Source organism: Chenopodium album, chromosome 10 (genome assembly GCF_948465745.1).
Source record: "Chenopodium album chromosome 10, dcCheAlbu1.1, whole genome shotgun sequence".
Classification (NCBI taxonomy): domain Eukaryota; kingdom Viridiplantae; phylum Streptophyta; class Magnoliopsida; order Caryophyllales; family Amaranthaceae; genus Chenopodium; species Chenopodium album.
In genome coordinates, this window is record NC_137843.1 from 2838809 (window position 1) to 2853707 (window position 14899).

At 32.0% G+C, this 14899-nt stretch overlaps 1 protein-coding gene across 1 annotated transcript; it reads right to left on the reverse strand.

The window, feature by feature from the left end:
• Positions 1-11646: 11646 nt before the first annotated feature.
• On the reverse strand, positions 11647-14055 carry LOC145563108 (uncharacterized). The gene is made up of 5 exons (XM_081623519.1): positions 13822-14055; positions 13632-13743; positions 13352-13530; positions 13151-13271; positions 11647-12639 (listed from the first exon to the last, which is right to left on the reverse strand). Exons 1-5 carry the CDS (start codon positions 13890-13892, stop codon positions 12052-12054), a joined length of 1071 nt encoding a protein of 356 aa, XP_081479645.1. The 5' UTR covers positions 13893-14055; the 3' UTR covers positions 11647-12051.
• Between the last annotated feature and the right edge of the window lie 844 nt (positions 14056-14899).

Sequence of the window (14899 nt, forward strand, 5' to 3'; positions counted from 1 at the left end):
TCAGATGTTTTTCTACTCAATGGTTTATTAGTATTGCCAACAGAGAATCGTCTGTAACTCAAAATGATTCGGACTGATTTTTTTGTCAATTGATTTGGATATGCAAAACACGAACAATATCCAATGGAGAGTCAATGTGATCATGTTCAAAGGCCACTGAGGATCAATAAGGAATACAGTAACGCAGGCATTGTAACAATGTAATATATTGTATTAAAGTCTTTGTAATCAGAAACAAGAGTAGTAATAAGTCTGTACCACGTAAACAGCGACATACTCACACGAGATAGAATACATATCTCCTTTGGCTGACTGACTGGCCGGCTGCACCAAATCTGCGCATCCAGCATCCTGCAGACATAGTTGTATCTTAACTTCTTCAGTACCACCAGTCCACCACAATTTACTTCATTTTGGACTGGGATTTCCTTTTTTATTCCTACAATCCAAACAGTCCAACAGGCTAACATACCTACAGTCTTGCCTAATAAATTAAGAATGCAATCAGAGAAATTGTGGACATTACGACGATCTAACAAATGATTTATCACATGAAATTCACAATAAACAATCATTCTGCTTGTTCATTTCCCAAACTACCTCGAGTACTAAATATTATCCTACTGTAACAGACCACTCTTCCATTTGTGGTTCCTTTATCTAATTAGAAAACACAAAGTATCGCTATTTATGGAAAGGTATGCACATGCTTACATAATGCACTGAACTAGGAAGTACGGACTACTGCACTGCAGTCTGTAGTCTGTACTAGTGTACTGTACTGTATATATTAAATCACTTGGATACCGAATGGACAGCAGGACTTCAAAATATTTTTTTCATTTCTCTTTCTTTTGAGACTTGGGCTCAAGCCCATGTCTGAGGCCCAAAGAGTGACATGGGGTTGAGTTTGTTTAAGGACAGACAAACAGATCATTGCAAATCCTCAGTTTCCCCCAAATTAACTGTTTCCTACCTGAATAGTACTCGTAACTCCCGGGTCCCGGCCCTTCACTTTTGCACTATAAATTTTTAACGTTCTTAACTAATTTTCCTGCTTCACTTTTCGTGGGCGATTTCAAATGACAATTCATGTTAGCAAATCCCAAAACCTTTCAGATTAAGGCTTTGATGTTAATAGTAGTAGCAGATAGCAGTAATGGAGTTGGAGGAGTTGTTACTTACAATATGATGAACCATGAAACCAATCAAGGTTGTAGCTTAATATGTGAGAACTTCACATATCACAGTCTAACTAGCCACTTGCATATTACAATAATACCACTTCAATTGATGAAACTGTGGTCCAATTAACAATAAAGAACATTGTTGCTGGTGGTCCTTGATCCCAAAGTCACATATATTATCCTTTCATCCGATGGTTGATCTTCACAATGCCTACATAAATTATGCCGCCACCACGGCGTTGATCGGTTGATCAACATCCACCAAGCCGTTATGCGATTACTCCCGTACGGTATAAGTTCTCTGCAATACTGAAAAGATCAAAGTATGTGAGCTGAGATAGAAATCCAAGCTTCTATTGTTCCACTTTCTTGCCAAATCATTACTCCATAATATGAAAAATAAGAAGTTAAGAACATGTAACATAGTTTATGTTACACGTATTCTCAATTATGAAATATATGTACTTTTCAACTTTTATAAATCAGATATATCTTCTAAAAAGGCATTGGGTTGAACATAAAAAAAAAATAAAAAAATAAAAAAATAAAAAGAACCGAAGAACACTAAAAAGCAATATATGGAAAAAGGCATTCTTTTGGTTGTAAGATTGTCTGACTTCAGGGAATCTTTTATGGTAAAGGTCTGGGGGAAAAGGTCAAAGATCCTTCAGTATAAGTTGAACGCTATCCAAATTCTCCCTCTATCCCTTATTATTTTTAACATTTAATCCAAAAAACTCTAAAAAGAAAACAGGTCTATGTTGCAAAGAATAAAGGACTAATTTATCATGGTTAAAGCCAACAATTTTCTACGTAATAAGATACTTCTAACTTCATATTTAAAACAAAACTTTACACGACAAACAGATCGAATTACGGGAATTAGAGAAAAACCTTTTAATCCTTTTGATCGAATGTTAAATAATTAAGATCTGGGATCATACACGCTTTCTCTTAACCAACCCAAATTGTGCACACAATCATTCAACCCTATTTAATCCGATACATACCTAACATAAGGATCTTATACGCACATATTATTCCCTAGTCGCATTGATAAGTCTTTCAACGACCATAGCTAAATTACAACTAGATTGCGTCTAAGCAAATTTACTCTGGGATTAGTTGATTAACATAAAGGCACATTTAATTGAGATTCTAATATGTATCTATGTACGTAATGTATTACGTAAAGGTCCAATACGTAAGCCACATGCAAGGATGGTGTTGTAAGGTAATTAAAGATCTGCTTTGTCTAGCTATCTCCCCTGCATTTTTACGAATGAATAAAATAAGGAATCCAATGTACGAGTACGTATGTAATACTTCGTATGAAATTTAACTTCTTTAAAAGTATAAATGGATAATAACAGAATATATTGATAACGACCATACACAGTAAGTAGTATAGTACTATTCTTGCAAATTGGCTATTCATCATTTCAGGCTTCAGCATCACTCACAAGTCACAACACACTTATTTGATAACAACTCTCAAAGAAAAACTAAGCCAATGTTTCTCTTTCACCTTTCACACCGTAACAATTTTCCTTATAAACAAACTAAGAAAGTAGTGTACTGTGTACATGCCATTTCTACTAGAGTGAATAATAAGAGATGGGGAAAATAAGTTAGGGTGAAAAGACTCTTCAGCTTAATTTCCGTTCAGTTCAGTTCCTAATTTCCTTCTCTCATAAACAATTCAGTTCAGTTCAGTTTAGTAAATTAGAACGGCACTAACTTGTAGTTATGCGATCATACATTAATAGATAGTAGATACCAACATGAGTAAACACTAGTCGTAGGCCCTGTTCTCATCAGATTATTTTTAGTTCAGTTCATTTTAGTTCAGTTTAGCTCCTAATTTCCTTCTCTCATAAAATATTCAGTTCAGTTCAGCTCAGCTCTAATAAGTTTAGTTCAGTTTAGTTCAGCTCATTTCAGTCAATGAGAACAGGAATACCCGACCTTCATTTTTCTATACATTTTGCCAAAGTATCTGCAATTGTATTTGCTTCCCGATTCCACTGTATAAATGTAACTTCATTAGGGCAAAGAAGCTGGATTAATTTTTACAAAAAATTCGATTAAAATTTAACTTGTGTCCGAAAATTGGAAGTGCTATAATACGGAGAAGCTCTCTATTATAAGAAGTACTACATAACAATTAGATAAATTGTACTCCCTTCGTTCCACAATGATGTTCTTGTTTGGAATATTTGACTTTTTTAAAAAAGAGAGAATCTTCTAAATTTCTCTTAATTTATAAGAGCAAATATAGTCATGTGGGATCTAATTTGATTCGTCTTGGGTGAGTAGATTATTAATATCTAACTTTTATAATTTTTGCTAGTGTGAGATTAAAGACATTTGCAGTCAAACATGAGTAAAAATTTACATCAATTTACAAAACGGGGAACATTATTTTAAGAGGGAGTACATTATATTTGACATCCCAATAATTAGAAGTTAAATATCAATATGTACAAACAAAACATTAAAATTATAATAAATTAGAAATGTCAAGATTAATATAATAAAACAAATAGCTGCAATAATATGGTGGAAATTTGTAACACAATGAATCTAAAACAGAAACAGTAGAAGAATACATAAAACGCACACCGTACCCATAATCTTGATAGAGCAAGTGACTGTAAATGAAGGACCAGCAATAGCATGATCAAATTGAATAAAAGACAAAAAAATGAAAGTAATGGCATATAGAAGATTGCTAGTCATTGGCACTTGCGCAAGTTGTATAGAATCAATTTGATAAGACAAAATACAAATAGTAATATGTAGATCATCTGGTTCTCAAGAAAATGCTATATTTAGGTCATATATTTTATTTCTATATTCAGAGCCATGAATAACTCAGCAACTAGACAACTTGTAATTCTTCTTATAATCAATCAATAATCAATAACTTAATACTAAAACATACACCAGGAGTGATACATATCACATCTTAGTCAATAACTTAATACTAAAATAGACACCAGGAGTGACACATGTCATCATAGTGTTGTTTTTTCACTCCAAAAATCCCCTTTCCTTTTTATTTTATTTATTTATTTTTTTGGTTAACATTTAATTCTTTAATAATATCATTCAAAATATTTTATGTTATTTTTATGATTTTTTTTTTTTTTTTTTTTTTTTTTTTTTTTTTTTTTGTTAATATTTGATTTTGATTCTATAATAATACCATTCCAAATCTTTTATATTGTCTTTATGACAAATATATTCCTTTATTTTACTCGGTGTTCATAATTTTTCTATACACAATCCTTTTTAATTATCTTTCAAATGGAGTATTATTAAATTTTGCAAAAAAGTAATAATTTGATGCATATAAGATGTTAAAGAAATTACTTTAAAAAAATACATAATTTTTTTTTCCTAATTCCTCTAGCTAACATTTTATTTCAATTTCAATATGACTATAAATTCAAATTAATTATAATTTTGTTTCTGAGATTTTACTACTACGTATATATTATTACAAATTAAGGATTTATAGAGTATAGTATAACTATAAAATAAATGTTGTGTTTGACAATTATATCATATGTCTAATTCTAGGAAAAGGTAAAATATCAATTAATTTTAGTCTATTATTCGATTAATTTTTGATGTTTATTAAAAATTTATTTATAAATAAGTATTTACTAATATGGCCACTAGCCAGACTAGATCAAACCAAGCCCCGCCTGAAAAAATTCTCGGGTTTAAGCAGCCCAAAAAATCCATTTTTGTTTAATTTTTTGCTTGCCTATTGATATAGATATGGATTATGACATTATAATTTCTATATTTAATGTGTATGTTTTATCAAATTTTATTTGTTGGATATTCTTACAAAAATTAGACTTACCGTGCATGGCAGGAGCCTTAAGCTAGTAATTAATAATACAAAGTGCTTGCACCGTTTACTTTCATTGCTTAATTAACTTTGCTCTTATAAAGAATAGAAACAACCTCTATGTCTATTCTTTACACAGTAAACTTGTTAACAAAGGAGGAATAAGGGATTGGACACCTGTAAATTTTCGAGGGAATTTCCTCCTATTTATTGCGAGTACACCCTTTTTATCGATTGACCATATTCTTGGGGCTCTTTTTTGATTGGTTAATCAAAAACCAAATATTTACCCACTTTATATCTTCTTCCTTTTGTTAAATATTGCACAATTTGCACTTTTATACCAGTACTGTTCAAACATTTATTTTTCTTTGACTTTGATGATATTAAATTCTAATACTGTAATTTTTACTCTTATACAGTACTCGTATATAGAGTAATAAAAATTATTTAAGATTAGAAATATGCATTTGAATTAGTTAATAAAAAAGTGTACTGGTACTATTTACCAATTTCCGCCAATATCAGTTACCAACTCGTGGGATTATTCAATTGGCTAACAGCAATTCGACAAACAGCATCCGTGAGAAATGTACAAATTGGTCCATCGCAACAGGCCAATCAATAATTACATATTAAGTTCTAAGTGACCGACGAAACTACAGCTAACCCTACAAGTCTGAAATTTTGAGCCATAAATTTTTTTTTAGATCTGATTTCATTTTCCAATCCATAATTACAAATGTTTAAAATAAGATTATCACCGAAAATATACAAATAAATTGATGATAACTATAAAAGATAAAGATCATGTCAAGAAGTAATTGCACAACCAATCCCTTAAACCTCAATAATCACGATTATGATAGTAATTGCGACCAAAAAGAACCTCTTAAGCAATACAAAGTACGGAGTACATTGTATTCATTCTTATATCTCTAGGATTTATACAAAGCTTCCATAGTCACCATAATTGATTGTACAAAACAAATACAATTGCCAATTTTGCCCGTCAATTTGTCAAATACTCCATGCTTTTCAAGTTATATGCAATAATTTGACTAACACATTTGCTACTATGCTACAACTTTGACCATTAATATTTCTAATGTATATTAGTAAAAAATTCAATAGTAAACATTTTACTATAGAATAATATTTGTTATTACATGTACTCCATAATTATTTACTGTCAAAAGAAACACGTAAATAATGAAAAATCAACATATTGCATACGGAGTATAACCATAGGCAAAATTTCGAAGTAATTATCATTTTATACCTAAGTAACCTCCGCTGGCTCTGCTTATGCAAAAGTGCAGGACCGAACTAGAAAAAATATAATTCCAGCAATTCCAATTAGCATTAAATCAAAGGGTCCCAAAAAAATATGCTACAGTAATGTGAGAGTGAAGGGGATATGATCTTTTAGCTGGCAATTTGGCAAATTGACACACACACTTGTTCAATTGACCAATGATTGGAGTATGGGGCCAGATAAAAGGGAAGAGCAACAATCTTAGATCTTCCGCTTTTCTTGACAGAATGACCCTAAATTAGTTCTCATTGGTCAGCGCATGTATATCCATGGTCCATCTCATCCCTTCCTTCCTTTGCTATTTGCTTAATCATCACATTTAATGCCATAACCTAATTAATTACTATTTGCTTCCCACCAACTACAAATGATTCCAAATCGCTTGAGAAACCGAACAAAACTCATACTTCGTAGTTTAATACGCAGTAATACATAAATGCACACTTATTAACTTGAAAACACTTTTCCTGAAGATAAAAACTCATTTTCTACGGAAAACATGATTGTAAAAATAGTTTTCTTTATTTGTTTGATTATAGGAAAATATATGAAAAAACAGAATTGGAACTAAAAGGGGAAGGATAAAGGAGTGAAACTAGTTAAAGAAGTGAGGAGGAAAGAGGACAATAAGCATATTTTCTTCACAAAAAGTAACTTTCCACCTATGGAAAAATCATTTTCCATCTTTTACGAAACAATGGACAATGAAGAAAAATTATTTTCCACCAAAACAACCGAAGTCCGAGTAAATGTTTAGTTACGGATTCCTAAAGGAATTTAATACCCTTATCAACAAAACAAGCACCTGAGAATGGTTTAGAAAACCTTAAGATAGTGTACACATCATTTCAGTGAAAATGAAATGACTCAAATGATTGACTGGTTGGTATTTTTAAATGATACATCAATCTCAAGGCAGGATTTTTTAGTAATTATTTTTCTTTACTTGAGTTTTTACATCTACTAGTTGTTGGCCCGCGCGCTACGCGCGCGGTCCCTCAACGGTGATCCTGCTTCTGTGATTAGTGTCTAATTACCTGTTGTGTATCCTTTAATGTAATTCGCCATATTTCGATTGTTTTGTTGCATGCTTTGATTGATTATGAGTTCTGTATAATTCGAAGGTGTAGTTTCCTAGACTATTTAACTTTGATGATCATGCTATAGATGGGGACTCTAATTGTTTGTATATCAATGTAAATTTCACAGTAATCAACAAAATATTGTGCTTCTATGAGCTTTAGATTCTGATGGGTCGGTGTAGCCTCAACAATTGGGCCTATCTGGATAAAGCCAAGGCTCTACTGGACTTGGTTTGAACCCTTGAGGAATTTGTCCCCATTTTGAGGATCTAGCCCAAAATGTTATGCTCTCCCCATTTTATGTTATTTTTTATTTATTTATTTTTATTTATTTTTTTTATTTTTTAATTTTTTTTTTGTAGACAAAATTGGTTAAAACAATAAGTATATGAACCGAAGAGAGTAGAAAAGTCTTCTTTCAGGTCTTACAAGGATATGAGTAGTAACAATTTTTTTTTACTGATGTTCTCTTTGATTATTACCTTACTATATAACAATTCCATGAGAAACCTTTTTACTCCAACTTTTTTTGCTTATTGGAATGAAACCATCCTAATAAATTAATCTATCTATAGCTAACTAAGATTAACGAGCAAATGAAACTATCTTGGAATTATTGAATATTATTGATAGGAAGAATATTTGTTTTTTTTTTTTTTTTTTGCAATGCGAAAATACATTAAGTACGACATACAAACTTATATTGATTGTACATTTGTTTTTCTAAAATTATTACATAAGAAATCTATTTCATTTTCGCCTAACATACAAATTTCCTTAAATTAAAGGATTTTATATGTAGACGTCGTTGTCCCAAGTTAGTTAGTAGGTGTTGGGTTTATCCGGTGAAAGATTTTTCCATTTCTTTCTTGTAAACACCAATACCATTTGCTTCAACGCATAACTTGGGCGTTATTAATAAACTTTAATACAAGTATGGTGCCGACGGTGTTGATTAAGCCGTTGGTGACATAATTGTATTAAAGAATATTTTAAGGGAATACGCTATCACAAGCTCTGGCGATAACTCCCTTTTTACTATCAACTTTGGGGTTGAGCATGTCTAACCTTTTGTGTGTAGAGGTATCCTTAGGAAAGCTATTAGTGATTTTAGATTGATGAGAGGAGGGAGGAATGTATTATTTTTTTGGGTTGTTTTTTGAGCCATTTTGTAGATGAGAGACGGTGAATGATATTGTTGTGTTATTGTTGTTGTAAATGAGAAGTTCAAGTGCTATATTTATAGCCAGATCAAGATAGAGAAAGAAATAAGAGAGGGCCCATTTTTAAGTATAGCATCTAAAATACCCCCATGAGTAGATTTAAGTGCCCCACTCAGACAACTATTATTTGTCGGATATACCCACGTGGCCCACACTTGGTTCCCATCAACTCAATCACAACCGTCCAAAAATTTACATGTGAAAATGTAGCTTTTTAATTTCTTAAAGGGCAAAAAAGGAAAGTAGGCAGAAAGAAATTAAGATATTAACGAAGAAAGAAAATCAATTAATTTAGTGTTTATATTTTAATTAGTAGTAGTGTAATAGATTAATTGGACCCAATTAAGCTAAGTCTTACTTCTACTTCCTAAACTCACTCTCATAATATATAGTCCTCATAGAACGCATTAGAACTGTTATTCAAGTAAGCGATGTACAAAGTTTATAAAATGGGTTAAAAAAAGCATTTTCTAAGCCCAATCATAAAAAGTGGTTATCGGGAACAACCGTTCTCTTTTCCCTTCCACAGAAGGAATATGCAATGTATATCCTACTTAATCGTTCTATTGATAAAGCAAAGAAACACTTTTTAAAGCCAACCGTTTGTTTTTTTTTTTTTTTTTTTTTTTTTTTTTTTTTTTTTTGTATAAAATCATTAATTTGCTTAGAAACTTATTTATTTATACATTATTATGACTGAGTAGTTTTATAAAGATTTCTGCATTTCAATTACAAGAACTATTAATGATTCCAAAAAATTGAACATGGCTTGAGAACTACCGTGTATAGAAAAAATAAAAAAAAATCCATCAAATCACCCAACTAAAACAATAAACAACCACATAAAAACAGATTTGCAAAGTTAATAATAATTCTATTGCTTTATTGAAACAATATTTAAATTACATTAATCCTAGAATACATAGAAAGTAATGTCGGCTAATTTGTGAGAGCATCTAAAGTACTAATGCTTGAAATCGTAGAAATGTTTATTTTTTTTTTTTACCCCCGCATCCATAATCAGTCGCCTTTGTGAATCTTTCATATTGGCACACTTCTCTTAAGTTATTCGTAGGAAATTGTTGAACCGAACGGATTGCACGGTGTTTTTTTTTCGTTGTAAGACCCAAATCATTGGCTTCAACACGTAATTTGGGTGCTATTTAGGTATGTAATTGCCAATATTTACATAGGTTTTTCTATTGACAAATTACCTAAATAGCCGTTAATGAACTCTATTACAATTACGTAGCCTACGCAGTGAATTCAACTGAAAACAACGTAATTGCAGTAAAGTTTATTATTAGGGAATACATTACCATTAACTTTGGAGTTGATTCCCTTATTTACCATTAACTTTGGTGTTGATTTTTAGTAATTCGATATATAGAATGGTATTTTGAGGTAAGCCGGTATTTTTTTTTGGCTAATAAGAGGAAGGTGAAAGCTAGTGTGATCTTGCATTATTTTTTGAAGCATTTTGTGAGATGGGTGTATTATACTTGGTAGAGGATTGTTTCTGTTTTTTTTTGTTTTTGTTATGTGAATTGCAAAGCAATAGCTCTATATTTATACACACAATCTTTTTTGTTTTTTTTTTTTTTTTCTTTTTGTTAAAAAAAAATAATGTGAATTGCAATTGCATGCATTGCACGTAGGTAGTTCTATGAAATATTTAGGAAGTTTATATCCATAAAAAAGGTGTATATATGTTTGTAGTGTTATAATATATCTCTATGCTTTTTTTTTTATTTTTTGTCTTATTGATAAAATTGGAATCCTATGTCTATATGTACAAATAAATTGTATGATTACTGATTTTAGACATGCTGAAGTGTCCTTTTTTTTTCCATGTTCTCGTTTATATTTGTTTCAGGCTATAAATATATGATGCATTGTTAAGGCTGACAATATGTGAAGAAATTCATCTTTATCTATTTGCTTTTATTGGATATTATAAGCTGAAAATTTATTCTTGCTGTCGACATTGTTCATTTGCATGCTTATCTTTATTGCTTTGTTGTTCAGTGGGTATGAATGACAACTCTTATTGATTTGTCATTAAAATTACTACTCACTGAAAGCTACGACCAATTCAGTTTCTATGAATGCAATGTGATATAATAGACTATATGGATTATCCAATAAATTTATATGAAAGCTACGACCAATTCAGTTTCTATGAATCAACTTGTGATCATCATTAAATTGATTATCAGCATAATTGCATATAGCAATGGACAAGCTCTTTATTCTATCTTTGAATGCTTAATTGCGTTCACAACTGACAAACCAACCCATACTCCTTCCCCAACCTACTCCCACTCCCACCCCCAGCAAAACCACCTAAATTATCAAAAAAACAAAATGATCCATTAATTTAAAATGTTAAAAAAAAAAAAAACCAATCATACCCACATTAACCCCAATTAAATCGTAAAATTCAACTTGAGGAAGGTAGAACTTTGAGCCCAAACTTGAGGAAGCTTTTTTCTTCTGTTATTTTTTTGTCTTCTCTGCATTGATACATCAATGCTGATAAGTAACTTACTTTATGTTGTAGTTCACATGGCTACAGTTCACAAAATAAAATCAATAAACCAAGTATATTGTCCTTGAAATCTGAATTCATTTGTCCTTCACTAATATCTGTATTCATATAAAGAAGCTAGCAGAGTGTCATGGGTACAGCTTTAAACGAATGGTTACAGCTTTAAACGAATGGTGGATGATAAATTGCAATGGCTGTCCTCTCTGAATAAGTGTCATGCATGCTTCTTTTTTGTGCTGCAGTATCATAATACCTTATGGAGGTGCTGCTTTCAAAATTGTTGAAGTTTATTGTTAATGTGAATTATTTGTATTAATGACTATTTCTTATAATTTTATGCAGTTCTTTGAAAAAGAGTGTAATAATAAATTGAATATAAGCAACATATATAATCTACTATATATTTATAAATATAATTTAACATCTGCTTTAATTTAGCAATACATCAGATCATTATCCTGGTACGGTGTTTCCCTGGAACAACAACTGCTGTTACTGTTCCTGGGAAACCCTCAAAAGATTAACTGCTACAGCATTCTACTCCTATATACATGAAATTATGAACCTAAGCTGTAGATTAAGTACTACATGATGCTGGAGTTTTATATAAAATACCTGGGCAACTATTTACTGTGCTTAGTATTTAGCAAAAGCAAAGTTCTTATAGTTGCCCATATATTTATAGTCTAGCAAAAGATTTAATATTTAGAGGATGTGTAGGTAGTGCACCTTAAATTTCTGTTCTGCAGTACTTCATTAGGCTACTATATATTTTTTTGTAGTCTAGAGACGATCATTGTTCGTGGCAGATTTGATGGAAGATTATTTCAGTTTCTCAGTCTTCACAATTACAGGCTTGGCTTGCTTTTTCTCAGTTTCCAGAGGCACAGGTACATCTTGAGCTTGATCCTTTTCTGGTGATATCTCTGGGTTGTGCTTCTCTGGAGTCATTCCGCCAAAGCAAAGTTTCTTCTTTGCACGGACTTGTGATAGCGGTGGCTGGGACTCATTTTCGTCACCTTGGAATTGCACAGGGCTTTTCCCTAAAGATTTCTTGCGCTTAAGTGATTCAATATCTTGCTGAGGTGACTCCAGCGTTTCAGTGAAATGTCGTTCTTGTGTATGCTTTTCTGAAGAATCCTTCATGTTTGGGGTTGGAATGACTGGTTCAGGATTTGCTAGTTGCATTGTCTGTTGTTTAGCTTTTTCATTGGCATCTTTTGCTTTGTTGGAGCTGCTATCAAATGGTTGCAGAACTTCTTGTGTCTCAAGATCTTCCTTCAGCTCAATACTCTTGAGAGTCCATTCCAGGACATTGTTTTGGCCTAAATGCAATGTGGGGCCTACTTTAATGAAGAACGGCTTGTTGCTAAGCATGTCTTGAATTGGCCTGAATGCATCGTGATCATCCTGCATTGTGTTTATCATCATGTCAAGCATTAGTATTAACTTCAAACTTGTAACCGTTATAATATATATCTTTGGTTGTTTATTATGCTAATATTATCTACTTAGATGACTATATTTCTTCTCTACTCTATTTTTACTTCCTTTTTTTTTTGATATCTCTTTAGGTGAGACTGATTAGCAGGGTTATTCTACAATTCATGCTTAATTAAGGGATTGTGTTCTATGTTACTATGGTATAAGATAAGTGTGCTTGGCATTTTGAACTTTACTGGATCGTTAGACATGTCAAGGCTGATTGCTTATTCAAAAATCTATATTCTTTATTTATCTTATGTTTAACTATGCTCTTGTTTGGTTAAATTGAATTTGGTTAATTTTAAGCTTATCAATTTTCTTGCTTTTAATTATAATTTTATAAAGTTTGAACGTTCGAGCATTCTTTGGAATTTTACAAAGCATATATAAACTGTTTTGAAAATTAGAAGCTAGGTACATGGTAAGTGTAATTTACCGCTTCTTTTATGGCGTAGATTTCAGCTGCACTTCTCTTAAACAGTCTTTCAGTGTCATCGTTGAATGTGGTGAATGCCATAGTTCCTGTGCCATCGCTAGCCTCAAACTTAAAGGTAGTCCTGGCATAAATTCAAAGTAATTTTTGTTAGGTACAATATTAACAGATACGGTTGGCTTTAAAAAAGAGTATTTGTTATACCTCTCAGTGCAGATGCATTCTTTTTTATAACAAGAAGTGCAAGAATAACGCTTCTGCAGTGGAAGGTTGGTGCGTTTCCAGCAATTCGAACAGCCTGTATATGCATTCACCTTTTCTAATTCTGCATTCTGAATAGTTACCTCTATCCATAGAAGTTCTTCTTGTATGGTGTTGCTTGGCTACAAATTTATTATAAGTTACAGAATATCAGTTAGAGCATGCACACTTAAGTACCACTGAGTTGTGAACTTCTGAGAGGCTGTAATGAACTATTTTTTACCTTTTTCTGCCGCAGCTCAGCGATTGAAACAACTTTCTTGTTTTCACTTGGGTACTTAACATCCAATATTCTAGCCTGTCTATCTAATACCTTCTGGTGAAAGAGGTTAGCCCTGCACATTGTTAATTATAGAGACCATCAGCATACTATAAAGGTTGTTGTTTTTGCTTAGCTAAGTTTTGGAGATTACCAGTCAGATAGCTCACGTGCACGATCTCCTTCAGGTTCATAGATTATTCGAGTGGACATACCAGAATTCATTGAAAATCCTAAATAAAATAGATAGTGTTTATTTACTCATAGCAACAGATCATTCAAAGAACTAAAGTACAGTAGCTTTTGTCTTACTACGGCGAGTATGTGGTTTAAGAGCCCTGAAACCTATAACCTGGAATGCTTCTGCCCAATTAGTTAACTTGTCAAAGTATTTTGGTGCAGTTAGATCATTCCACAGTGAGATGGTGAGCGGCTGATCACAACTGTTACATGAAATGGTTATTGTTAGTGATTTCAATTTGTAACATGTATCCAATAATATTTTGAGTATGCCTAAACATTTAGCTGTTTTTATTTTAACCTTTGATCAGTAATGACTATTTCTCGCACGAAGCTTTCTCGCTTTCCATCTCTGGCTTCAACTTTCCTTGCTTCTTCTTCCACATATAACACCACACCCATCACATCTGTAAATTCAGACAAGTTTGTTAATGTTCTGTTAATTTTATTTTTTTGTGAAACTGTTATGTGAGTGTAATATACCGCATTTCTCATCAAGATCAATTGCACGAGGTATACTCGCTATTGGTTGATAGTTAGGCAGAATTGGTCCGAGCTCTGGATGAACTGGTTGGATCACAGTTCTACTACCAAAAGTCATTTGGTAGGGAAATTGATCAAGTTCAGTTCTCCATTTTTCGTCAATGAACTTAATAGGTGCAGCAGAAATGTCGTATTCACCTAGGTACTGTAATGCTTCTTCAAATGCTTCAATTTGATCGCCGAATAAAGTACCTCGCATCCTATTACCCTATAAAGCAGAAAATGATAATGAAGTAAGTGTGCCTAATAACTATATTATAAACTTCCTTAAAATTATTAACTATACATGCTTTGATATTTTACATGTAGAATAAGTCTTTTTATGTTTGAGATTTAAAGTGCACAGAACACGTTCTTTCTGTAACATAATTTTTGCTAAAACAAAGTGATTTTAGCACTTATGTACTTTACATTATAAAAGACAAAAAGAAGGTTACTCAAAATATCTA